The sequence below is a fragment of the Lutra lutra genome, chromosome 13 (genome assembly GCF_902655055.1).
Source record: "Lutra lutra chromosome 13, mLutLut1.2, whole genome shotgun sequence".
Classification (NCBI taxonomy): domain Eukaryota; kingdom Metazoa; phylum Chordata; class Mammalia; order Carnivora; family Mustelidae; genus Lutra; species Lutra lutra.
The window spans coordinates 3,267,522-3,294,856 of NC_062290.1; the positions used below are offsets into that span (position 1 = coordinate 3,267,522).

Genomic DNA, 27,335 nt, shown 5'->3' on the forward strand with positions numbered 1-27,335 from the left:
ATGAATGAATGAATGAATGAATAAAAAGTGGGACTATAGCAAACTATGGAGCTCCTGCACAGCAAGGGAAACCATTGGTAAAATGACACGTTAACCTGTGGAATGGGAGAAAATATTTGCAAGTCATCTAAGGAGTTTATATACAAAATACATGAAGAATTCATACAACCCAGTAGAAAAAAATCCAATTAAAAAATGAGCAGAGGACCTGAATAAACATTTTTCCCAGTAAGACGTACAGAGGGTCAGCAAGTACATGAAAAGATGCGCAACAGCACTCATCATCAGGGATATCCAAATCAAACCCCAGTGAGATGCCACCTCACACCTGTCAGCGTGGCCATTAACAAAAAGACAAGAAGTAAGTGTTGGCAAGGATGTGGAGAAACCCTCATGCGCAGCTGGAGGGAATGCAAGCTGGCGCAGACGCTGTGGAGAACAGTATGGAGGTTCCTCAAAAAAACGAAAAGTATAACCACCCTATGACCCAGCAATTCTGTTCCTGGGAATACACCCGAAGGAAATGAAACAGTGTCTCAAAGAGAGATCTGCGCCCCCGTGTTCACTGCAGGATTATTCACGATAGGACAGAGAAGTACAGTATCCATCGGTGGGTGAACGGACAAAGAAGGTGTGGTACACGTGTATAATGGAATGTTACTGAGCCGTGAGAAAGAAGGAAATCCTGCTGCTTGCAACAGCATGGACGGACTCGGACGGCATTATGAAATACGTCAGACAGAAAGATAAATTCTGCCTGGTGTCACTTATGCATGGAATCTTTTAAAAAAAAAGTTCAAACTTGCAGAAACAGAGTAGAATGGGGTTGTCTGGGGCTGGGGGCAGAGGAGGAAATAGGGAGAGTTTGTTAAAAGGGTAGATACTTCAGCTATAGGATGAATAAGGTTTGAGGGGCGCCGGGGTGGCTCAGTGGGTTAAAGCCTCTGCCTTCGGCTCAGGTCATGATCTCAGGGTCCCAGGATGGAGCCCCACATCGGGCTCTCTGCTCAGCAGGGATTCTCCTTCCCTCTCTCTCTCTGCCTGCCTCTCTGCCTACTTGTGACCTCTGTCTGTCAAATAAATAAGTAAAATCTTAAAAAAAAAAAAAAAGATGAATAAGATTTGAGAATCTAAGGTAAAATGTAGTGACTTTAGTTGCTAATACTGTATTGTGCCCTTGAAATTTACTATAGTAGGACTTAAATGTGCTCAAAAAAAAAAAAGATGTGAGGTGATACATATGTTTAACTAGATGGAGCAAATCCTCTCGCCACACATAGATCAGTTTGCCCTGATGTGCGCGCTAAATAGCTTATACTTTTATCAGTTGTTCCTCAAGAAAGCTGAAATTTAAAACTTTTACCTTCAAAAAAAACCCTCTGAGAACCAGAAAACCCCCAAAAGCATTTAGGAAGTCATTAAGTAGTCGCTGAGACTCAATTTCAGTGAGGTTACAGCAGCGCAGTCTGTGGGAGTTCCAAGTCGCCAACACCACGGCGCCCGCGGTCTCCCTGGCAGTCGCTGGTTCGGGACGTCACTCGTTCCGTCGGAAGCATCTTGCCCAGGGAAACATGTGCACTCAGGTCTCCCAGAGCACGGCAGAGAGAGACGGCAACACACTGCTGAAGTCGTGGCCGCTTAGTCTGGACTCAGCCGGACCACGAGTAAGACTGCCGTTTTGAGAATGTGCGAGAGGATCTGTTCGGGTGACTCAGTGTAAGCATCGGGTACAATTCAGAAAAGGCCCTCGGGCAGGGGGTCCGGTGGTGACGACAGACGCTTCCCAAGTCCTCACCAGCAAGACACTGGAGCCCCACACGGACCTCCTGGTCTTGGCGGACTACCCGCTTTCCCTTTCCTCTTGTTAGGATCCATATTCAAGAAGAGGAGAAAAGAAGCAGTTTAATAACGGCTCTGATGGTGGGGTGCCTGGATGGCTTCGGTCACAGTCTCAGGCTCATGAGATTGAGCCCCATGTGGGGCGTGGACTTGGGTAGAGTCTGCTTACGATTCTCTCCCTCTGCCCCCCCGCCCCCCGCCAAAGTGATAATAAATTAAAATAAAATAACTGCTTTGGTGGATGCTGGTGTACTCCTGGATCTCCCCCGACCTGGCTCTCCCCCCGGCTGCTGGGAGTACCTGTTGCCAACAGCTCCTAGACGGGTCCCTCCTTGGGAACTGCCCTCAGGAAAGGACATCGCTTCATCCAAGATCACCTGCCTTCCCTGCAGGGTGCAAGTCCTGGACCCCTGACCTCATAGCAGATCCTCAGAAAAGCTGTGCCTGCTCAGAACTGAGCCCACTGAGGCTGCTGCTGCGCCCACATCACAGCCACCTTTACCCTGCCAGGCCGCTGCCCTCATGCCGTCACAAAGTGGCTGGCTCCCAAGAGGGAACCTCAAAGATCCTGCCTGTAAGTCTCCCTTCCGACTCTGTTCTCTGAGGAATCCCAATGATAGTGTGGCTTCTGCCACTTCATTCTTTATAGGAGTGTTGCAATATATCAAAATGTCCCAATTGTCATAAAATTGTCATGTGCTGGCCTCGAGATTTTCTCTTCAAGGGTGGTATTAACTGACATTGACCAAGGAATGCTACTTCTGTTCGATGGTGACGAAATTCACGTGACATCAAAATAGCTGTCAAGCAGTCAAGTTCATGGAGACAAAAGTTACAAAATTAATTATTTTGAAGCATAATTTTCTGGTTTTGGCAGATATTACTTGAAATTTATGGCCATTAAATTCAAGTGGACTGCTTTAATTTAACAGTTAACAAAGCGTAACAACGCTTCCCTTTCCAGGTGCTCTTGGGACAGTCTCGATGAAGGGAATCTTGCCTTCAAGCATATTGTGAGTTGTTCTTGTCAAAAACAAATCTGTGTTCTATGAGTTTTCAGATGGAATTTGGAATTAAAATATGCTGCTTCTGAGCTGATTTTGGAGGCAAGGCATTCTGGATGCATCTGAGCGGCATGGGCAGGGAGTGGGGTGAGGGATGGGTGAGGAGGTAGCCCCGTCCCCATCCCCACCTGATAGCGCCCTCCATGCAGTCCTCATTTTAGAATCCATTTCGAAGTAATGCCACTAAGGGTCCAAAGGAAAGATGAGGGAATGAGTCAAAGTGGAGTGATTTGGTGCAAGATGAGGCATTTTCTATTTCTTCTGGCTCCTGGAGCTGCCCACCCTTGCCAAACTGTGTCCCTGGGGCCCCAAGAAATGTGGGCCCAGGGTGGGGAGCCCTTCCTTCTGGGAGTGGCACCTACTTCATAAAAGGCAAAGGCACTGGGCACCACTGGTCTGAATGGTGCTGCTTCTCCAGGCCGGCCCTTGTCTAACCTCCCCAGTCTAAGAAAGGGAGGCAGGTCAACAGAAAGCATTTCCAACAGTGCATGTGGCTCCTGGAGGAATGCGGCGTGGAGTTTTGCGTTTCTTTACCTTGAACTTCTTGGAGAAAGTTGCCAGCACGTCAGTGAGAGCCACAGCTCACTGTGCCAAAGAAGCCACGTGGCAGAAAGCAGCCAACATGTGAGCTGTGGGATGAGCCTCGACGGATGCAGACGTCCATGATGTCAGCTGGTGCAGATCAGCAGAACAGCCTTGTCACAGAAGGGGTAGGGGGTAGGAAGGGAGGGAAAGAAGGAAGGCCATTGCCAGGATTTATAAAAATTCAAAAATCCAGCATCTTGCCCCGTATCGTGTGCCTCAGAGGGTAAGCTGGGCCCTGCTGGTGCTTTGGGGGGGGGGCGGGGGGCGGGGGGCGGGAATCAGGGGACACTAATGGGAATCCAGGACTGCAGGACTGCAGGAAGCCGGCGCAGCCTCACCCCGGCTGAACAGGCCCTGGGCATCAGCTTAAGTCTCACAGGCATGGACAGTCTGCGGCTTGGAACAGAAACGTTTCCAACTGTGTAACCTGCTTTACCCAAGTTTGCCGACGGCCAAGTACGCACGTGCTGGTTTCCTCTCTCTCCCACTCCCACTTTTGTACCCTCCCTAATTTAGCTCCAGCTCAGTACAGACATTCCCTGTGAGGATCTACTTATTTATCTATTTATTTATTTATTTGACAGATCACAAGTAGGCAGAGAGAGAGGAGGAAGCAGGCTCCCTGCGGAGCAGAGAGCCTGATGCGGGGCTCGATCCCAGGACCCTGAGATCATGACCTGAGCCGAAGGCAGAGGCTTTAACCCACTGAGCCACCCAGGCGCCCCGAGGATCTATTTTCAAACTGATGATATTATGTCCCCGAAACAAAACTGCAAAATACCCAACAATATAGCAAGAATAAACTGACAAATTCCCTGATAAGAGCCGGCTTCAGAATACAAGTGACGGTACAGCTAAATAAGATCAATTTTCCACACAGCTGAGAAATGAGTCCTTCTCAAAGTGGCATTTCAACCACCCTCAGGCATCACCTGCCACTGTAGAGCTGGAGAGATTTGGGAATGTCCAGGTGTGGTCAAGTGGAATGAATCCCGTGGCGGAGGAGCCAATGGCTTGGACCCATGGCGCTTGTCGCTCGGGGAAGCTGGAATCACACCACGTATGTTGCATCTTGTCTGAAGAGTCAGTATTCGTCCGAGAGAAACAGCTGTGAGTACCGTAGACCACAGGCCCGACAAAGTCAGGACTTGCCAGCGTTCCAGCCACTTGCGGAGAGAAGCTGTCCTGTGGGCAGGCCCTGGAGGCCCTCATGCAGGAATGGTGGCTGCATCGGCCGCCACAGGACGGGAGCTCAGCTTCTGATTCAGAGCTGTGTCCTGAGGCTTCCACCTGGCGAGATGCCATCCAAGCATCTTACACACACCTAATTTCCATCAAAAACAGTCTCCAAAGAATGACTGGCTGTCAGTATTGAAGGGAGAATGTGTTGAAGAGAAGAACCGAGCTTCTGTGCTTTCCTCACTAGAAAATAATAAACTGGCATTTTGGTTTATACATCAGTCTCTTGAGAGTTTGGTTAACTTGAGTTAACTATGGATGCTACCCTGGAGTGAAGACCCTACCAGTGAGCCAGTTCCCAGAAGAACACTGTCTGAGTAGCCAGCACGCACCTTCTTTGGCATCAGAGTGGGGTCAAGCCTTCAACACTGATGAAAATGACAGAATATTCAGAATTAGCCCTGCACCAATACCCCCAGAACACTCTCTATTTCATTTTCCATAAGAAAACATTTTCTCCAAGGAGGAAAGTTCCTAGATGTTTTGTTTTCCAGGTCACACTCCAACATAAGTGTCTCCTTCAGAACTAGATATCCCAGAAGGAGGAATTCATATGACATGGAGGCCCTCATTGTCTTTGAAAAAAGCTGTCACATATTTCATTGCAAATTATAGTCATAGCTTAATTCATTTCAAGTCATTGGTCACAATATTGAAAACTGTTGTGCCTGAGTGAGTATACACAAAGCGTGGATTCATCTCTTACAAGCTCATCAAGATAAACTTCGGTATCCGTAATAGTGCCAGAAATAAGGAACTTCTTTTAAATAATGACCATAGTTTCTGGAGCTCTCCCCACCTTTTATTTGTCTAAAGAGCTTTTATTTTTCCCATTGAACTGTTAACATCAGTACAAAACAGTTCCTCCAGACTTGTTTCTTTCAAAATGAATTTATTACACATTTAGTTCTCCTAAGATAAGCCAAACTGACAAACTACAGTTCTCTTAATTCTAAATGTGTAAACTTATTAGAAAAATAAGTTGCATTAGGGAGAAAATAAGTTGCATGAGGGGAAATGGGATGATGCCCTGAGTGGAGAGCAGCCGTGTGTCTGAGGTGTGACCAGAAAGAGAAGAAAGGGTACTTGCTTTCTGTTGGTCAGGATGAGTCAGTCTTACACCCTCGGGTTCAGGCTGAAAGCAGTGGGCAGAGTCAGGAGAAGGAGCTGACACTCCTCACCCTTCCTTGGGGTGCCTGTGGGGTTTCCCATCTAAACCCCCGTTTCCCCCATTTCACAGATACAGGAATAGAGGTGCAGGAGGATTCAGAATTCACCTTGTGTCGGCTACACAGCAGTCACCTGGACACCGGAGAGCAAGAGGACAAACAGGAAATGGACACACAGCCCACGGTGGTTCAGGATTAAATCGGGGGTCCTGCGTAGGGGGACCTATCCTTAGGCTAGTGGCAGCCTCATGCTGCGGGAGTGTAGGCTTGAGGGGTCTGGCTGGGCTGGTGCAGAGAAAGAGTGAGCGTGCCGCAGCATGAGGGACAGAAGAGGAAAGGGTGTCCCATTGTTCCAGGTGTTCACGGTGAGGTGCTGGATCCAGGGCTGCTGGTGGAAGCAAAACAGGGAAGCAAGCAGCCGATGGATAGAATTAGAATAGGAGGAAACAGATTTTTAAATCCAATTTCCATTTTCCATTTGTCTGGCTTTGTTGAGAAAAAATTTTCTTGAGTTGCGGCCTCCTCCCACTGAGTGGCGAGTGTGACATGAGGCCTGATCCTGAGACCCCAAGATCATGACCTGAGCTGAAATCAAGAGTCTGAGGCCCAACTGACTAAGCCACCCAGGTGCCTAGAAGCCCTTTTAAAAGTCATTTAGGGGATGCCTGGGTGGCTCAGTTGGTTAAGCGGCTGCCTTCGGCTCAGGTCATGATCCCGGCGTCCTGGGATCGAGTCCCACATCAGGCTCCTTGCTCGGCAGGAAGCCTGCTTCTCCCTCTGCCTCTGGCTACCACTCTGTCTACCTGTGCTTGCTTTCTCCCTCTCTCTCTCTGACCAAAAAAAAAAAAAAAAAAAAAAAAAGTCATTTAGTCACTGCAATTGCTTGGTACTGTTAACAGCACCAAAACTATTCATGATAATTATTGACCATGATCATTGACAATTTATAGCAGGAGGTAGCAAATTAGGCCCACAGTCCCCTTTTGGGCAGCCTTCGAGCTAAGAATAGTTTTCACATTTTTAAATGGTTGGGCGGGGGTGGAGAAAAGAAGACCACTATTTAGTGACATGTGAAAGTTATAGGAAATTCAAATTGTGTCTGTAACACATATCCAAAATAAAGTTTTATTGGAACACAGCCACACTCTCCCATTTACAGATGGTCTGTGGCTGCCTTCCTGTTCCCGTAGCAGACTGAGGAGCTGGGACAGAGGCTTGCAAACCACACATGTTTACCATCTGGCCCTCCATGGAAGGTGTGCCAGTCTGTGACAGAACAAAGTATTCATTTCTTCCTTAGGTCACCCCTTGCCTGTTACCATAATATTGTAGATGGCCGGCTATGAAGATATGTATAAATTTATCAAAGATATTTGGAAAAGAGGGAGAAATCGGAACCACATGAAAGGGACAGTTGTGAAATTAAGAGGCAGGGGTACCTTCCCAAGATGGATTTGAATTTCACAGTCTGTAAAGACTGAAGGTTCTTAGACATGCTCTGGGATTTGGAGGGTGGGCGCATATCCACCATGTACGTGAAAACACAACACTGCACAGGAGGGTCAAAACCCCAATTAAAGTGGAAAGGTTTGGAAAATGCTCTGTGGAAGAGACACCTGCACCCCTGTGTTCACCGCAGCATTATTTACAGCAGTGAGGCTGCGGAAGCAGCATCCTTGCCCATCCGTAGCGGAATGGATAAAGAAGGCAGGGCATACATGTACGTGGAATATTACTCAGCCATAAAAAAGGAAATCCTGTCATTTGCAACAACATGGATGGAACTGGAGGGCATGATGCCAAGTGAAATAAGACAGTCAGTGAGAAACAAATACTATGTGATCTCATTTGTATGTGGAATTTGAAGAAAAAGAAAGAAAGAAAGAATAAAAACACCTAATGTCATAGAAAAAGAGATCAGATTTGTGGTTCCCAGACGCAGGGACGGTGGGGGAAGAAGGGATTGGAGGAAAGTGGTCAAAAGGTACAAGCTTCCAGTGAGAAGACAGGAGCTAGGGTGTGAGATGCACGCGGACCAGAGCCACCACAGCCACATGGTGCACGGGGAGGTTGGTACAGGGAGCAGCTCCGAAGGGAAGAGATCTCCTGGGAATCTGTTTGAAATGATGGGTGCCCACCAAACTGACAGTGGAGAGCGTTTCACAATATTTTAAGTCAAGTCGCTGTGCTGTACGCCAGTCGTACCTTAATAAAACTGGGACAAAGTCTTTTAGAATGGGCAGGTTTCAATTCACAGGACATTGACACTGTTGGGATTGTCCACTTGGCTGATGGTTAAGCAATGTTTTCTTGGGAATGGGGCGAGGTCCAGAGTGACAGCAGCTAGTGGAGGATGTGGACATTATAACCGGCGTCCTCAAGACACGAGAGGCTAATAATCGTGGCAGGGACCTGCGCCACATACTGGATGTAACCCGCCCCCTGCCCCCACCGTGGGTGCCTGGTGTGCCCCGCCCAGAGGGCTGAGTTGGAATTACTGACTCACATTCCTATTACTCTGCTGTTCAGTTTGTTTCTTGGATTTTTTTTTTTGAGTGGTGGTTTTTTTTTGCTTTTTAGAATGTTTGCTACATCCAACAAACCAAAGAATCGACGTGACATGGTAAAACTTGAATGCATAGAGTTTAAGAGAATATTGGCATCACTGGGCTGGGAGTGTTCCTCCTGGCACACCCTGCACCAAGGTGCAGAGAAACCCCCAGATTCTCACCCACTGCCACCTTTCGGGTTTAAAAATATAGTTTTAAAATAGAGACCTGATTTCCATCCTTGACCATGGGTCAGGTTGCTTACATCCATAAGGCACAAAGAACCCGAGCAGCGAAAAGATCATTAAAATAGAAATGTATCGTTAGCCTCGAGGGCCTGGTCAGCGCTACAGGCCTTCAAGGGCTTATGAAACAATCTGAGATTTGAAAAAAGGAAGAAAAAATGTGCATTTCAAAACTAATCTCTGTTTAATTAACTGTTTACAAAATATAGCATTGGGTCAGCAGTTGGACTCCGTTGTCTGTGATAGAGTTGTTTGCTAGGCGGTCACAGGAACCACACCCTACTCTCAGTCCCTGCCTTCCCCGCATTTTCACTTAAGGAGAATAGACAAAAAATGACAAACATGAAGTCGGGTAAGACCAGAGTGTGAACAGAAATCCCGCAGGGTGGGAGGTCCCACAGGTCAGGCAGAGGTGACCTCTGGCAAAAAGCTCTGTGAGGAGGGGCCGCCCCGCGTCCAGGGGAAGGGGAACAAATCACATCCGCATTTCTAGATTTTCTAGTTACTACATTATTAAGCTAAAAAGAAACAGGGGAGCTTAATTTTAATACCATATTCTATTTAACTCAATATACCAGAATATTATTTTGATGTGTAATTGACATCAGCAATTTTAGTGAGATTTTTTTTCTTTAAGATTTTATTTATTTATTTGACAGAGATCACAAGTAGGCAGAGAGGAAGCAGGCTGCCTGCTGAGCAGAGAGCCTGATGCGGGGCTAGATCCCAGGACCCTGGGATCACGACCTGAGCTGAAGGCAGAGACTTTAACCCACTGATCCACCCAGGCGCCCCTTTAGTGAGATTTTTGCTGAGTGGACATGATTAAAGCTGCTTGAAGTGGACAACAGTGTAGCATTCATCTAGGTGAAGCAGCTTTTATAGGTGCTTTTGGCCAGACGGGACTTCAGGAAACTGTTCATCTTTCTTTTGAGAATCTTTTCCTAATACATGGGGCAGAAGGATTCCTGATTAGGATATTTGGGAATATCTCACATGAATTATTTTAGAATTGCTTTCTTAGGTAACTCGCAATTTCTAGTGTTAACAAAGCCTGTTACACCCTTTCCCCCCAAAGAATTTGTGCTCACAAAACGTGTGTAAGCTGGGGAAGTAGGAAGCAGAAAGTGAGATTACGTGAAACAAACTGGCCAAGGACAAGTAAGAACACACCTGTGTCCCCTGTTCTGTGAATGCTCGTCAGTAGTTCAACGGGACATGCTCCGAGGCAGTGGGGGCGGACTTGAGGCTGGCGGCCTCTAACCCCAGACACAGAGGACCCCCGCAGGAGCTAAACGGCTCCAAGCCACACCCTTGCTGGAGGCCAGCTCACACAGCTCGCTGGGAATCCAACCTGTGACAGAGGGACAATAGAAGGAGTTGTTTCCCAAATTTAGGAGCGGATTAAGAATGACCTGCATACTCACTGAGAATGCAGATTTGGGGCCCAAAGCAAGAAACTCTTGCTTGAGCAGCCTCTGTGGATGGAAGTGGAAGTTTCAGTACCAGGGAGGAAGGGAAGGAACCTGGGGTTCTGAGCGCTGCCCTCCCCCACACGTCCCTCTGCACCGCCTCCAGCTCCCAGCTGCCTCCTTGTCCATTTACAGCAGGGAGGACATGGGGACACCGTGGTCAGGGCAGATGTTTCTTCTGTTTGTTGGCTACAAGGGATCCTGCTCTTAGGTTTCAGAGTCCACCTGCTGTTGGCAAAAAACCCTACTTTTCTTTCAGGGTGTGTGTCTGTGATTATTAAAGTGAGTGCACTGGGACACTGTGAAATCCTTAAACAGGAGCCATGGCTTTTAGTCTCTGTGAGGTGATCATCCCTGTAGCAGGCTCTCTGCCAGCCAGGACCTGCTGCACTCCTCTGTCCTGTGTTTTAAAATATGGTGTAATTAGAACATAGAGCAGACATGTCCTGAGGATGAGAACAAGACCGCAGGTAAGCCCAGGAGAAGATGCCTAACACCGTTAGCCGTGAGGCAAGTGCAAATTAAAACCATGTGGGGTATCGCTACAGACCTAACAGAGCGGCTGAAATACAGAATACTGACAATATCAAATGCTGGTGAAGATGCAGAGAAACTGAATCACTCCGGCATACTGGAGGGAATGTGAGTTTGTGTGGTCACTCTGGAAAACAGCATGGCAGTTTTTACAGAACTAAACACACAATCACTGTATGACCAAGAAAGAAAAACTTGGACACTTATCCCTCAGAAATGGAAGCTAATGTTCACACAAAAACCTACATGCAAACGTTCAGCGCAGCTTTATTTGTAGGAGCCAAAAACTATAAACACCCCAGATGTCCTTCTGTGGGTGAATGGTCACACAGACTCTGGTATCTCCACACCATGGAATTCTACTCAGCAAGCAAAATAACTTTATACATGCAACAGATTACAAGGGCGTTCTAAAAAGTAAAAGATTCAATTCCAAAAGATTACTGTTAAAAAGCAATTCACCTGAGTAAATATTTTTAAATCCTTTTTTAAAAAAGATTTTATTTATTTATTTGGCAGAGAGAGAGAGATCACAAGTAGGCAGAGAGGCAGGCAGAGGCGGGGCGGCGGGGAGTAGTCTTCCCGCTGAGCAGAGAGCCTGAGGTGGGTCTTGATCCCAGAACCCTGAGATCATGACCTGAGCTGAAGGCAGAGGCCCCACCTGCTGAGCTGCCCAAGAGCCCTGTCACCTGAGTGTATTTTCAGGATGTTACTGGCTTCATTCAGTGATCTGTGAACTGGGTAGCTTCCTATCTAGCAGATAGGAAGGAGACCTGTTTCACACATGGTACAAAACAGAAGACTTTTACAGGCAGAGGGGGCAGGACAAAGATGTTGCCAGCAAAGAGTGGGTTGTTTTAGACCAGGCCACCTTCCTCTGGGGGAAGGCCAAAGGTCCGTCAGGCAGATGGCCTCCCTAGTGCTGACCAGGTAATCCCAGACTGACTGGTTAAGATTACAGTCCTGGGAGAGGCTGAAACCGTAATTAGGTTAGATATTAACTCTTGGTATGCTGACATGAACTTATCTCAAGTGACTCCATTTTGGCTGTTTCCTCTTTCTCTTTTTTAAAGTAATCTCTATGTGCAGTCTCTATGGGGCTCGAACTCATGACCCTGAAATCAAGAATCACCTGCTCTACTGACTTGCGACAGCCAAGTGCCCCTGTTTTTCTCTTTTTAACAATACCACATGATTCCATTTATATGTCATTCTTGAACTGTCAAAATTCTGGAGATGGAGACCAGACTAGTGAAGAGGAATGGTTACCCAGGTTAGGGATGGCATGGGGGGACAGAGGTCACCTGAGGGGGTCTTGTGGTGATGGAAATTCTGTGTCTTGACTGTGTCCATGTCAGTGTCCTGGTTGTGACATCATCTTGTAGTTTTGGAAGTCATTACCCTCTGGGGAAGTTGGGTGTTGGGTGCTTATGATGTCTCTGTATTCTTTCCTACAACCATATGTCAATGTGCAGTTTTCTCTAGATGAAAGTTTAATTTAGTAAGATGTAGTGTAACTGTAGATGTCTTGTACACCCCAGCCTGCCCCACACACAAGTATACTGTCCCCTTACTCTCACAGGCATTCGAATTTCTGAACTCTTCTAAATGGCAGTTAAAAGACCCAAATGATTAATTTGCCATTTGAAAGTTGTTATTAGCTGCTGTTTGTCAAAAGAATCTATCATTTTTATCCATTTCATGTCACTGAATCATTTCCCCTTATCCATATCTCTGAAGGCACACAGCCAAAAGTTCTGTATAATCTTTTTTAGTTCTATCAAAGCAACATTTGTGATTGGAAATGGGGATGCTGAGATGGTTTTGCTAAGCTGCGTGTGACAGAATGGGTAAATGGAAGTGAATGGTGCCAGGGGCAGTGAGACTCGGAGGATGGGAGACCACGGCCCACAAAGCAGGGACGGTAAATGAGATATTTCAAGTAGGCAAGATTGCTTCGGTGACAGGGCTTACAATTTGCAAGCAAGTGCAACCAGGCAATCAAGGATTGCACAGTGCGTGGGCTCATACATGTGGGCGATAAAGAATAAGACCCCAGTCTGAGAGCCACCACTTAAATGCCATCTTCCTCTTCTTCATCTTTCCCAGAAACACAGAAAACCCAAGTCAAAAATAAATGCACTGAGCAAGCTGGCTCCACCGCTGAATAGGCCGTAGGTGCTCCAGTGAGTAACAAATGAGTAATGGAACACTTGAAAGGCGAAGACATTTGTATAATCATGGAGCCTGCTGTGGAAGGAACAGCCGTAATGAAAGCCACAGGGAAAACACAGGACAGAGCATCCTGGGTAATCTTCTAATTGCACTTTTTAACGGGAGTAAAGCCCTTTCAGGCATGTACCTTTCATTCCCCTAGAAACTCACCACTGAATTTCCAAAGAACAAAATTAATCCAATGAATAGTCCTTAGAATTCTTCTTTACTCATTTGGAAGGACAAATGAAGAGTAAATATTCCAGAAAAAAAAATCAACTTCTGTAGTTTTCCATAAAGTACTCTTTTCTTTGTCCTGAACTCAGAGCTTTCTGATCTAGAAACCTGTATGAATATCTTTCCCAAGGCAGACTAGGCCCAGTGGCCTCATGCCCCCACCGTTCTGGGTATGTCCCACCCACAGTTGCTCCATGGCCATCATTTCTACTCATCTCTAGCTGGGTGGAGGTACTCCGTTCACAGCTTTGGATAATGCTCTGGTCCTGTGCCATGCAAATGCAAAACACAGAAGAGCTCCTGGTTTCTCACATTCATTCTTGATGTCCCACGGAAACATTTTTAATGGAAAGAGACAGCATCGCAAACATACACCATCTTCTCTGTGAGTTACCCAATACCTGTGTCATCTTTCTCCTTGCCCCAGTTATGGATTGCTGTGAAAATGAGTATTATAAAACAACATCTACTTTATTATGCCCTTTGGATTCTGCAGTCAGGAATTTAGACAGAGCCCCAAGAGCATGGCTTATCTGCTCCACAGAGTCCAGAACCCCCACTAAGAGGACCAAAAGAAGACCAGGGGCTTCTTTCCTCACTCATCCAGTGAAGCTCATCCAGGCCTGAGCTCCTGTACATGGCTTTCTGTGAGGCTTGGGCTTCCTCCCAGCATGGCTGCTTCGGGTCAGGTAGGCTTCTTACATGGGGGCCCTTCCATTCAGTGGTATGGTCTATGTCCCCCACTTTCTATCTGGGCAGGCTTCTGACTCTTTGACCAACAGAATATAGCGGAGGGGACCCTGTGTGACATGAGGCCATCTGCATCAGCTGACTTCCACACCACCCTCTAACTGACCACAGGTGTAGGGACCAACCAAGCTGGCCCCGCCTGGACGGCCAGCCCAGATGACTCAGTAACCAGACGAGCAATAACCAGGTGGTTGTGGTTTGAAGCCACCATTCGCGGGCAGAAGCTAATGGATATGCATGTATTTGGGTCAGTACTTTATGATGTCAATAGCTTCACCAGAGTTCCCACTCCATGAAGAAAGGCTCCAGGTACACTCTACTCACCATCTCATCGCTGGTGTTTAAAACAGCACCTGGCACAGGGAGACTCAGTAATGATTTATTGTTGCGTGAATTATGTGAATAGTCATGAGTCTCCACTGGGTCTCTTCCCACGCTGTCATAATCATGTCTACGTGTTGTGTATCGACCCGACTTCAGATGAAACCAGAAAATGCATATATGGCCGGGGAACCAGACTCCATGACATTAACTTTGATGAAATAGAGTAAGTGCTCACTGGGTGTTGGGAATGTCCTGAAACTGAACTGGGGGAGCTCACCCAGCACTAGACTTATAAACATCAATGAGTTGTGGTTTGACAGTGGGGGAGTGTTACAGTTATGTAAACCATACCAACTGTTAAAAATGAAAAAAAATCTATCATTGAAAAAATAAATGCGTATCTAGCTGGAAGAATGTGGGATGCATAAAGTGGGGAAAAAGAGGGAAGGGCAGGGTTTGGAAACCCACCTCTCTCAACAGTTACTCCCATCTAAAGTAACTCAGCAGGAAATTCACGTTCAAGCACACCATTTAAAGCTAAATCATGAACCCACAGGAGAGCTGGCTACAATAATGTATCCACAGCAATCTAGAGGAAAGAGAGGGGAATACAACTCAGCCAAACCTTCATTTTTCCTAGTGGAAAATCATCACAAAACAAATTAAGGTTTAAAGATGGAAAAACTCATTAAGTGTATTACTTATTTATAATTTGGAGTTTTGGAAATAACTAACATGGAAACTCAAACAGTAATGGTTAAATTCCTGCCTTTAGGAAATTTCCCACACATGCCTAGATAAAGTCATAGTTGTTATTTTTGTGGCAGAAAAGATGTTGAAAATGATGTATTATGTTCTTACGTGTGTCCCACGTGTGTCCATGTGTGTGTTTGATCTTTTAAGAGATTCGTAACATCAAAAGGAAAACTAACCTCAATAAAAAATTCCAAAGAATCCCCTCATATATTTATAGTGATTAGTGACATGAAACATTCTTTCTTTCCTTTTTATTTTTAAAGATTTTATTTATTTGACACAAAGAGAGAGATCACAAGTAGGCAGAGGGGCAGGCAGAGAGAGAGGGGGAAGCAGGATCCCTGATGAGCAGAAAGCCCAATGTGGGGCTCGATACCAGGACCCTGAGATCATGACCTGAGCCGAAGGCAGAGACTTAACCCACTGAGCCACCCAGGTGCCCTCTTTCTTTCATTTTTAAAAGAAATATTTAAGATTTTATTATATGGAATGGTTTACATTTAGCAAACTAGTGGATCCAGATTATATTACGCTATTGCATTTCAAGTATCTTTCTAAGTTTCTATGACTTTTATTTCTTTGAATCTGCTGCTAAAGGTCTTGATCAAATTACATTTAAAGGGGCGTCTGGTGGATCAGTTGGTTAAGTGGGTCCTGGAATCAAGTCCCATGTCAGGCTCCTTGCTCAGCGGGGAGTCTGCTTCTCCCTCAGCCTGGCACTCCCCTTTTGTGTGCGCGCTCTCTCTCACTCTCTGACAAATGAATAAAATCTTAAAAACCTTAAAATCTTAAATCTTAAAATCTTTAAAAAATCTTTAAAAAATTACATTTAAGACTTTTAAATGTGACTTCAAAAATGGTCACTAATCAAGTCATGTCTAAGTGTATCCAATAAAATGCAGTATCCATAGCTGCTTTGATAATGACCCAAAGGGCCTTCCTCTGGTGCCCTCAATCATCTTGTTTCTATTACTTTGGATATTTCTGAAATTAAGAAGAGAATGTCACTGAAATTGCCAAAAGTCTTATCAGTGTATTATTGCTTTCGGCCAAAGTGACTGTCCCATGTGACATTGGCCGGTTTGTATTTGTTTCCGTTTGTTCCATCCTCGTTTCCTGCCCCGGAGGAGCAGAGTCCGGCCTACAGAGAAGCGACTCTGTCTCTTAGCCTGTAGTTTCAAGATGGACTTTGAAGTCCCAGCCAAGGTAACTGTTTAGAAGAAAAAAGACTTGAATCTCAAAACGTTCATCCTTAGCACCAAAATTTGAAATTGTCATAAACAACTTGTCACAAGCAAGTTTTTCTAGCAGGAAGACAGAGGGCTCTTTCCAGGAAGTGAGTTATCTATCATAGGAGGGCCACTAAAGCCCCAGGGGCGTACGGCCAGCTACACGTACAGAATTGCTTACAACCTTCTCAGTGTGCCAGCAGTAAGAAGAAGGCCAGGAGTGAGGATGTGCTCAAGAAAAAATATCAAATTTTCCATTTGTCTAGAAATCTGAAAACCTTCCGTCTGACTAACAAATATCTAGTCTTGGGGTGAATGAGAGCCCATGTTGCCGCACTGTTTAAAATGCATCCCACTCAGCCCGAATGTCTGTTGTCCTCGAAATGTTACTGAGACCAGACATGATGGTAAAACATCTGGTGAGATAGGATAGATTGTTTTAATTTCATTCTACGTATGGGGAATCTCCAAGGGTTCCCATAGGAAAGAAAGCGGTGGTGTTACAAAATCTAATAGATGGTTTGTTTCTAGGAAATGTGCAAAAATGTGAATTGTGCCAAAGATTCAGCTCTCTGGAAGACCAGATGCCCTGGAGATCTCTTCTGGAGCAGAGACAGTCCTTCTGTAGGACAGCAGCCCCAGGTAGTATAATTCATTCCTCCCCTGGTCACAGCTTAAACTCAAATTTTTGCACCTTTTAAAATCAACTTTATGTTAATTAGCTGGGAACTAATATTTCAAGTGCATTCGAGTATATATAAATGCATTGTGTTGTATATGTGTATGGAGGGGCAATAAATATGACCAATTAAAAAAAAAATTCTGCTGCCTCTTGCCCAGAATCTAAGAGAAACAGAGGAATGGAGCTCCAGATCCAGAAGCAAGCACTCAGCTACCCCAGAGTCCATCCATATTTTCCTCTTGGGTTCAAATCTCTCCTCTCCTTTGCCTGCTGCATAGTGTTGGATGGGTTACATGGCCTCTCTGCCCTTCACCTTCCCCGTCTATAAAGAGTAATAACACCCCTCCTTGCAGGGGTGAGGAGGAGGAGTGAGCTATGGCACAGTACCAGGTTCACAGGACCCTCCCTGAGCAGAGCTATGGTAATTGAAGCAGCAGCTCCTGGGCCCAAAGTTCTCACCCCTGATACCAGATACCCTCCATGCAGCACGAAGGAGTGAGGTCATCCAGAGTGTTTACCAATGAGAGGGGTCAGCTCAGTGGTAGAGCATTTGACTGCAGAGTGTTTACCAATGCCCCGGAGAAGGTCCCAACGTCAGCTTCTCATGCTGGGGTTCCACAGGCTTGCTCCCCGTGTAGAACTGTGCCAATAAGCAGCCTCTGGATTTTTCTGCTCCTTCTCAAAGATCACCCTTTGTTTCTTCCCTCAGTGGCCTTGATCATTTATTTTTTCACTGTAAGGAGTGTGATGGTTAATTTTATGTGTCATCTCTACTGGGTGTCTGGATACTCGGTTAAGTATGATTCTGGGTGTTTTCTGCATGAGATAAACATTTAAATCAACAGACTGAGTAAGGCAGATGGCCTCATCCATTTGTGCCTGAGTAGAGCACAAAGCCAAGAAGGGAGGCATCCTCTGCCTGACTGTCTCTGAGCTGGGGCACCCCCTTCTGCTGCCTTTCGGAGCCAAAGCAGACAGAACCCACAACCCCAGCTCCCAGGTCTCCAGCATGACCACGGCAGGTCAGGGACTTCCCGGACTCCAGTCACGTGAGCCAACTCCTTATAATAAATCTCTGTATGTTCTGTCAACCCTGTTTCTCTAGAGAACCCTAGTACAGAGGAGTAATCCACATTCATTTTAAATACTTAGCATATCCAAAAAAAGCTATGAAAAAATCACCTATAATCTCAATTCTCAAAAATCACTAGGGACGATTGCACAATGTCATGATATGCAGCTTTGTAATCCACTTTCTTTCACGTTGTCAAATTTTTTTGAGAATATGCTTTTTAAAATATTATTGTTTTTCATACAATAAATAATTCTTATTTTTTAAAAAAGTGATACAGAAAACCCCCCCATGAATGTACATACAATCCCGACTCCAGTCAGCTCAAAGCAACACAAGGCAGCACCCAGAGAATGACTTTCTATGCATGCCTAATTTGTAGACAGAAGAATAGGAAAACAAAATTACAAACATGGGATTATAATATGTATGCAATTTTTAAATAAAATTGTCAAATTTAATTTTCTGGAATTTCTTAATAGAAGGAAATGGAATGAGTCAATTTCAGGAGTTTCTCTATGTCGAATAAATTTCCTTCATAAGAGAAATTCATTTCCAAATATCACTCTGAAGACAGAAGAACACATGTTGTTGTGGCCACAGGAAGCAGAAGTCAGGATTCTATTTTGCAAATCTCAGAAAACAACTGGCTGCCCAAAGTAGAAAGAGACATTTTTCTTTCTTATTTTTTTTTAAAGATTTTATTTATTTATTTGATAGACAGAGATCACAAGTAGGCAGAGAGGCAGAGCAGGAGGGGCAAGCAGGCTCCCTGCTGAGCAGAGAGCCAGACTCGGGGCTCCATCCCAGGACCCTGACATCATGACCTGAGCCGAAGGCAGATGCTTTAACCCACTGAGCCACCCAGGCACCCTGAAAGAGACATTTTTCTAAAGAGAACTGGTAGCTCATCAACTCTCAGTTTCTTCTTTGTTGTTAAGAGTCTCTTATGGTTTGCTTTTTTCTCTTTTTTTAATCTTACTTTATTTTTCCCTCTCTTCCCCTATGTTCATCTGTTTTGTTTCCTAAATTCCACATCTGAGTGAGATCATATGATAATTGTCTTTCTCTGACTGGCTCATTTCACGTAGCATAATATCCTTCAGTTCCAACCATGTCATTGCAAATGGCAAGATTTCATTCTTTTTGATGGCTGCATAATAGTCCAGTGTGTGTGTGTCCGTGTACGCGCGTGTGTGTGTGTGTGTGCATATAACACATCTTCTTTATCCATTCATGTGTCGATGGACATCTGGGCTCTTTCCATAATTCGCTATTGGACATCGCTGCTATAAACATTGGGGTGCACATGCCCCCTTTGAATCACTGTTTGTATCCTTTGGATAAACACCCAGTAGTGCAGTGGCTGGATCACAGAGCAGCTCTCTTTTTAACTTTTTGAGGAACCTCCGTACTGTTTTGCAGAGTGGCTGCACCAGCTTGCCATTCTGACTAGTCTGGGGTGGTATCTCATGGTGATTTTGATTTGCATCTCCGTGATGATGAGGGATGTTGAGCACCTTTTCATGTGTCTGTTGGCTATCTAGGTGTCTTCTTTGGAAAAGTGTCTCTCCACATCTTCTGCCCATTTCATATAAGTTTCTTTAAGATATGAATACCCCCTACATTGTCTGACCGTGAGAACCACATGAGGTGATATGAAGCCCCAACACATCACGTTCCTGATGCCCTTGAGGACTGGGAACAATGGGTTGAGTTTTGCCCCCCAAAAGTCCTTATGTTGAAGCCCCAATTCTAGGACCTCAGCATGTGACCATGTTTGGAGATGGAGTCTTTACAGAGGTGGCTGAGTTAAAAATGAAGTCTCAGGCTGGGCCCTAATCCAGTGCAACGGGTGTCCCTATAAGCAGAGGAGATCAGAACATGGGCATGCGTAGAGGGATGACCACGTGAGGACACAGGGAAGACGATGCATCCATGCCCAAGACAGAGGTCATGCTAAATTAACCTCCGCACCTGCAGCCCTGGGTGCTGGACAGTGAGTGTGGTTCCACAACAGACCACTGAGAAGGTGAAATAGAGAAGTTTATTACTCACAGAACCTGGAGGAGGTACTGCCTCGAGAGGCCCCACAGGAAGGTCGAGAGGTGTAGGTGCAGGCAGAGAGCAGCAAGACCCGGGGCCCCCGCCTTTACTGGGGCTGTCCTGGCCTCCAGCTTGCCGACTGCAATCTTGGTACCGCTCAGCTTCTGTAACTGGGTGAGTCAGCTCCTATAATAAATCTCTTTCTATAAATAAATTCTCCTGGTTCTGTTTCTCTGGACTACCCAGACTAATACTAGCATTTTCTCTAGACAACTGATCATTGTAAATTCTTTCTCTGCCCCTGTGAGATGTATGTAAATCTTTTTTAAAGCCTCTTGCCAGTGTTACATCACAGGAATGTTCTTCTTGAGGACCTGGGAGCCAACTCTCTGAAATGAAATGCCGCAGAAGGTAGCATGCCATCTCCCAGTCTGTGAGGGTGGGCGCCCAGCTTCCACGCTGGACAGCTCCTGGCCGTCGCCAAGACGGGAGAAGTCCGCTTTTCCTTTGGGCAAAGCCAGCGCAAACACAGGCAGTCTTGAGCCGCCGTGAGCCAGCACTTGAAGAACCCCGTCCTTTGTCTCAGAGGAGCTGAGTCCAGATTGAGTTCTCGCCTCTCTTCCCACTGCAGTAGGTCTGCAGAGTCATTCCTTCCTGTTTCCCCTTGTCCAGGGCTGTTTTGGCTTCGGCGGTGCCCACGCCTGTGCTCACACGGGCTACTCTGGGCTGTGTCTGCTCCTCGCCGGCCTGCACACACTCAGACCCAGACTGAGAAGGCGGGCAGCGCAGGCCCCCCACACACAGTGGGTGTGCGGCGACACGCTCGGCAGCCCCGTGCATCAGGGCCCTGACTCCGGGGCTTCCCTGTACTCCCATGTCTGTCCTCAGACCCAGAAACAGGTGCAGCTACGTCCTGAGGCACCTGGACTCAGTTGCTCCCCAAAATCAAATTTCTATACAAAGTAAATTTCTAAGGAGATGCACGTGTTTGTTTCTGTCAGGTCCAGAGTGAGATGACGTTACGCACAGGATGTGGGCCCACTTCTCCGACTTATCCTGCTCGTTTATCTTTCTTCCTATGTCCTAAAACAGGAAAATTCTAACATGTACCTCAATTTCCCATTTACACAGCTAGCTTCTGCTAGCAAGTGCCTGCTTGTAGAGGGGGAAAAACCCCAAACCTCTCCTGAATTTTGAGCACAGCCCCGAGCACAGCCCTCAGCCTTTCATGGAACCCGGAGAAGGCGCCGGTGTGATGGGGCCTGAGCTGGACGTGTGAGGCCTCATCCTTCTCTCCTTCAGGATTCAGAAGACAAGGGGATTCAGAAGACAAGGGAAGGCCTCTCCTGGGGCTCCAGCCACAGCGAGGAGGTGTGGGGGAAGGGCACAGGAACGCCCCAGAACTGCGGGCGATCGACAGGTTGGTGTCCTCTTGTTTTTGCTGTTTCAGAGCAGCCTGTCAGGCCGTTGGGCGGGCCTCTCTGGTAGCAGAGAAGAGGCAGTCTTGCCCAGTGTCTGGTCCTCTCGGTCCCCAGCAAGTGGCCTCGGCCCCTTGGCAGCCCCCCAGGGAGAGGCCCCGGCCCCTCAGGGAAGCTCCGGGAGCCTGCGGCAGAGCCCGCGGCCTCCCTCATCCACTCGCTGAACCGCGTGCTTTGTTCCTCTCAAGTACTTCTTCTAACCAAGCCGCCCTGAGATGGTTTTGTCAAAGGAGCTACAAATAGCAGCCTCTTAGAGCCCGCCGGATTCCTGGTGAGAGAAGCCCGAGAGACTGCACACGTGCTCACGCTCACGCCGCTTCCCGAGGCTTCTCTCTTAAGGACCCTGAAAGGACCACTTTAGAATCCTTGAGGGGACTCCCCGTAAACCTTTGGCTTTGGGCTCATTGCTAAGCTGTGTGCCTTTTGTGGTAGCCAGACGTCAGCCGTCTCGCGCTGCGCCAAGCGCCCAGTGGTGACCACTTACAAGCTGGGTCCAAAGAAAACACGGTCGAAGTTCCTGGAAAGGTTTGCATCAGTCATCATATGAAGGAGGGGCCGACCTCCTGGACGCTAGGAGTGCCCGCCAGTTGTGTTCTGGTCGGAAACTTGCCTTTGTTGGGGTCTCTATGTTGTGATGCAGAATGAGGCGATGCAGTGCCACCTAGGATGGAAAACAGGGCTGTTTGCGTAACACAAACATGTCCAGAAGTGCTGGTTAGGGAACTGGCCATGGCTAACACATCCTTCGGGGGTGAGAGGGTAAGGAAGCTCGTAGGCGCCTGACAGCACTCTGCCCCCTGGGAGGCTAGCTCCGGGCCCTCTCTATTCAGCAAGGTGCACACAGCGTGAACCTGGAAGCCCTCCGGAGTAGCCCCGGCCCTCCACGCCTCCCGCTCTTCCTTCAGCAGCTCCCACCTGTGGTCAGAACGACCTCATGCTGCCGGCCTCGTTCCCCGGGTGCCTGCCTACCTGCCTGATGTTCCTGGCCTGATGTTCCTGGCCTCCCTCATGCCTCTCTCCTCGAGTGCTGCGGGGCACACAGCCGGGCACGGGCCTCCTCCCCTCCAGACCCCTCCGAGGGCGCTGCTGCGGCCTCGCTTCATCGCGCACGCTCTGTCGGCGCGCCGGTCACTTTCTTGTGTGGACGTGGCCGGCCGCAGGCCCCCATATTTGGTCGAGCATTATTCCGGGGATTTCTGTGAAGTATTTGGTAAATGAGATTAACGTTCAAATTATCAGACGTTAAAGCGGATGACCCCTGTAATGTCAGTCAGTTTAGGTCTTAAGACTACAGTTCCCCGGAGGAAGAGGGAGATCCGCCTCCAGACGGCCTTCAGACTCAGGACTGCAGCACGAAGTCTTCCCTGGGTCTCCAGCCCGCCGGCCCACCCTGCAGATTTGAAACCAGCCTCCCCAGTCGTGTGAGCCACTTCCTCAAATAAATCTCTCCCGCTCAGGCTCTCCCAGCTTTCCTCCCTCTCTCGTTTTGTGTCCAGACACGCACACACAGTGTTGGTTCTTTTCTCTGGAGAAGCCCAATACGGCTTTCCATTGTCATGTCATCTGAAGACAGCAGCCCACACAGAGGACGTCGCCGGTGTCCTTCTTGGGCAATTCTGCTGCCCGGGTCTCGGCATGCCCGAGCCCTGGACTGGCTCGAGGCCTGAGCTCCGGGCAGGAGCAGGGAGGGCTCCGTGAGGCGGGGTCCCGGGGGGGGGGGGCGTGCACAGCTTAGCCCCCAGTGCAGGCACAGAGCAACTGCCAAACTGATGGTGGGTGATGTGGGCGCTGCGCCTTTTAACCACATCCACGGTGACATCATATGATTTTAGAGCATAATATTTGGAAGTTAATTCCCACATTTCTCTTTTGGGGAACTTGAGCAAGGGATCATGGTAGCTGGGATTAGGGGCTATCTCATGAGTAACCGAAGCTCCTCTGATCGGTCATTAATAATTATGACCCGAAAACCTCGTAAACCAGTGGAGTCACTCCCTGGTATCAAGCCCTATCAAAGCCTTCCCTGCTTTCTGTCCTATATGTCACCTTTACCCGCTGCCTGCTCTCCCGCCTCTGGCAGCGCCTGCACGTGGGCCTTGCTCGGGCCGGCCCACTGCCCCGCACCTGGAACCACATCGGGGCTGTCCGCGTGTTGGTCTAAGTGCTGAATCCCAGGGCGGAAATCAGCACACGGCAGTCGTGCTGGCCTTGTCGGAAGTGGTCTTCATAAACCCAAGTGACATCAGGTCCCAGAGCGAGCAGCATGGAGTGTCCACATCATGATGGCGACATCTCCCCATTTGGCAACAGGGCTGAAACCCCAGGCCGCTCCTGGAATGATCTTTCACGAATACAATTCCAATCACTGTTTTGTTTTGTTTGAAGATTTTATTTATTTATTTAAGAGAGCGAGAAAGAGAGTGAGAGAGAGCAAGCGTGGGGAGAAGAGGGAGAAGCAGGCTCCCTGCTGAGCAAGGAGCCCGACATGGGGCTCGATCCCTGAACCCTGGGACCATGACCTGAGCCGAAGGCAGACGCTTCACCGTCTGAGCCCCCCAGCCCCAAACCCCATTACTGTTAAGGCCACACACGCAGCCCCAGCCTGAACTATCCAGACCACACGTCACTGTCCCAGTTCAAGCCTGATAAAAATGTGAACAATCTGTATCTTGACTGCAATATGCCTTCTTCGTAAGCATAAAACTCCGTTTTCTTGTTGTACTGAATCCTTGGCCAAATTCTGCTCAAGGAAAAGAAAACCCAGTGTCTACTTCCATCATCACCGGGCGCCACAGTTTTCTGTCTGTGATCGGATGCGCCACCAGCAAGAGCAGAGCCATTTACCTCCGTTTCTCTAACACATTTGCCAAATATTATACAACCATCGTAGGCTCTCAGCTGACAAACACCCTGGGTCACTAATTCAACCAGTCCTGGTTGGTAGTTACTGTGCATCATGAACAATAGGTTGCAGCACCTGCTGTGCCCTTCATAGGAAAGGATTGGCCTTTCAACCATCAATAGCTCCAAACAGCTCAGTATCCAACCCAAAATCAAAGCTAGAGCTTGTTCCACAACAATTTTTAAGAATGGAGTTCTGTTTTCTTTGCATTTAATGGCTATGACCTATTTGGTGTGTACATGTGGAGGCATGAACCTGATGCACAAGGAGGACGAGGCTTTCGAGGGTCCTACCAATGCACTGATGAACTTGGGGGTGCTGTGTGCTGGTCAGAGTGTGCACGATCTAGCTCCTTTCCAGTGAGCCACAAGCCATAAACAAATACATAGCAGGCCCATGCAATTTTTATCTGGACATTTTAAAATAATCCCTGACAGAACTAAGAAGCCACTGATGCAAAAAAAAAAAAAAAAAAGAGGGAGAAGACAGACAAGAAAGGAACAGGAACAGGGACATGGGGTGACAAATGGCATCCAGACTTAGGCTCAGCTGTCTGAATCACCAACCCATCTTGGAAACAAAGCTTTCGTGGTCAGTAACTGGGATGTCTCTGCCTTTCAGAACTCCACAAATACACACTGTGGCCCCGTTCCTGGACCTTCTGACCCCACTCCCACATGGAGGCCAGGAAGGATCAGTGCAGCCCCGGGTGTCAGCCAACGTGCACGGTCCAAGGTTTGTGTCGGCTCATCCAAGGGCTTCGTCCCTCCGTGATGATGAATGTCGCTTCGACGTCAAGGTGGTGAGTGTATAATGCTTGTAGCCGTTCCCATAATCCATAAGTGTGTTATTTCATTTTGACAAGAGTGATCTGGGAGATGGTTATGTGCCCAACATTCCTGCTCTTTTTGGAGAACCTGGGAACCTGAGGAAGGCTGCTGTCAAGGCGGCCCAGTGGGAGAAAATGGTGATGCTTTTGGGTAACAATGCAAATGTCAGAACAAATTTTGACGCAGTCTCAGGGAGCATAAGGACAGAGAAGAGGAGGAGCTGACAGCAGTTCCGCTTGGCACTGTGGCTAGGATCACTGTCCTTCTCCCCAGTAATATCTACATTTCAAATCCCTTGGGATAGACACAAAATACGGCCACATTCTGGGTGTCTGCCTGGCTCGGGTAAGCTAGCACCCAGATGCATAAAAGCAAGTGTGCAGAACAGAGTCACTGGTTATAAGAGGAGCAGAGAGAGATAAAAGTGAAGGGAATCTAATGAAAAAAGGTTGGGGTTCATCATGGAAAGAGCCAGAACAGGGCTTCTGACCTAGACAGATCTCTACCAGTGGCTCCCAAACTTTGACATGTGCCAGAATCGTGTGGAGGGAGAGCTGCCAGATAAAAGGCAGAACACCAGTCAAATGTGAATTTCAGACAAATAGTGAATCATATTCTAGTATGTCTTATGCAAAAGACTGGAGCATGCTTATACTAAAATACGATTCACCGTTTCTCTAAAATTCAAATTAAACTGTGTGTCCTGTGTTGTATTTATTTACTCTATGTGGCAACCTTACCCAGCGAGCCTGTTCAAATGCTGGTTCTTAGGTTTGCTAGATCTGGGCGGGGCCCAAGAACATGCATTGCCAGCCCATTCCCTGGTGAAGCTGATGCTCCCCGCCCAGGGCTGCACTTTGAGAATCGCTGTCCACCAAGCCTTCCCGGGGTGAGGACGGTTCTGCATCTCCGGCGGCCTGCCCACGGGAGGGATGCTCTGGGGACGTCAGCTGTGCACCCTCTGCCATTTCGTCTCCTGCCTCCCCCGGGGGCGTGCAGCCCTCCGTGGTCCAGCGGAAGCGCCATGCGCTCCTGTGAGCTGAGGACCGAGGCTCGTTTTCTCACGTGGGCCCAGGCCGGTCCACACCCGCTCTGTCTGAAAGGCTCAGTTGGGAAGCACGAGGCAGGTAGGGGACTTGACGGAGTTGTAGCCACTTAGACACCGTTCTGCGTCTGATGCCTACCAGCTAGCTGCTCCCATGCTCGGGAAACACACTCTGCTTTTCAACGAGAAGCTTTAGTGCCCCGTCAACACGGGTGACTCAGTTCTTGCTAAGCATGTTAACTTTATCAGCATCCTGTTCACTGGAAGTAGAACGTCTACCACCGCACTCCCATTACCCTCGTTAGCCAAGGCACCCCATGTGCGTACTTCGTCACGGGTGGACTCTGTCCCCCTCGGTGCCAGACGCTGCTGGTGCAGTTGCCGAGCCACAGACTCCTTCCTGACAAAGGCTTCCGCAGGTTACTTGGGTCCGGAAGCCGTGTGTGTACAATTGCTGTGGCTGCCGTAACACTCTGCCCTCTGGCCCCCCAAGATCATATGGTCACCTTCTAACACCTGGGGCCTCAGAATGGAGCTGTATATGGACAGAGGATTTTACATCTGAAAGTGAAATGAGGTCATTAGGGTGTCCCCTCATCCAATGTGACTCATGTCCTTATAAACAAAGAAGAGGACACACACACTCCCAGAGGGATGACCGCGAGAGGACACAGGGGAAGACAGTGTCTACCTGCCAGAAGAGAGGCCTCAGAAAGACCCAACCGGGCTGACACGCTGATATCAGACTTCCAGCCGTCGTGTTTGCTGTGACCACCCAAGCTGACTGACGCACCACAGGGGCCCAGGTGATCCTTTACAAGAAGTATGGGCAGCACATATACCCCAGATGTGATGATTAAAATGTAGGATTCCATTTAAAATTCACTTTGAAAAAAATAAATAAAAAATAAAATTCACTTTGAATTAACCTGTGATTAAGGATCTCACATGCCCCTCCCAGCAGATTTTACCATCTTAGCCCTCAATCCCTCTGTGCCCCCCAAACAGAGCCTACAGAACCGCACCCATCAGAGCTGAGGCCCAGGCCCTGGGGCACTTAGTGCGCAGACTGAC

The 27,335-nt window shown here is 47.7% G+C and overlaps 1 protein-coding gene across 4 annotated transcripts in view; it reads left to right on the top strand.

Annotated features, from left to right (window-relative positions):
* LOC125083880 (uncharacterized) overlaps positions 1-27,335 on the top strand; it is a 64,520-nt gene that overhangs the window by 32,754 nt on the left and 4,431 nt on the right. The window contains exons 4-8 of one of the 4 annotated variants that reach the window (XM_047700870.1): positions 16,738-16,848; positions 21,309-21,426; positions 22,755-22,905; positions 25,008-25,188; positions 26,096-27,189. In XM_047700870.1, coding sequence (XP_047556826.1) covers positions 16,738-16,848; positions 21,309-21,426; positions 22,755-22,905; positions 25,008-25,188; positions 26,096-26,254 — 720 coding nt within the window. In that variant the 3' untranslated portion in view covers positions 26,255-27,189. Of the gene's footprint in view, positions 1-12,805; positions 13,006-16,737; positions 16,849-21,308; positions 21,427-22,754; positions 22,906-25,007; positions 25,189-26,095; positions 27,190-27,335 lie in introns of those variants that run through there. The other 3 variants (XM_047700871.1, XR_007122397.1, XR_007122398.1) reach the window with 3 other exon arrangements.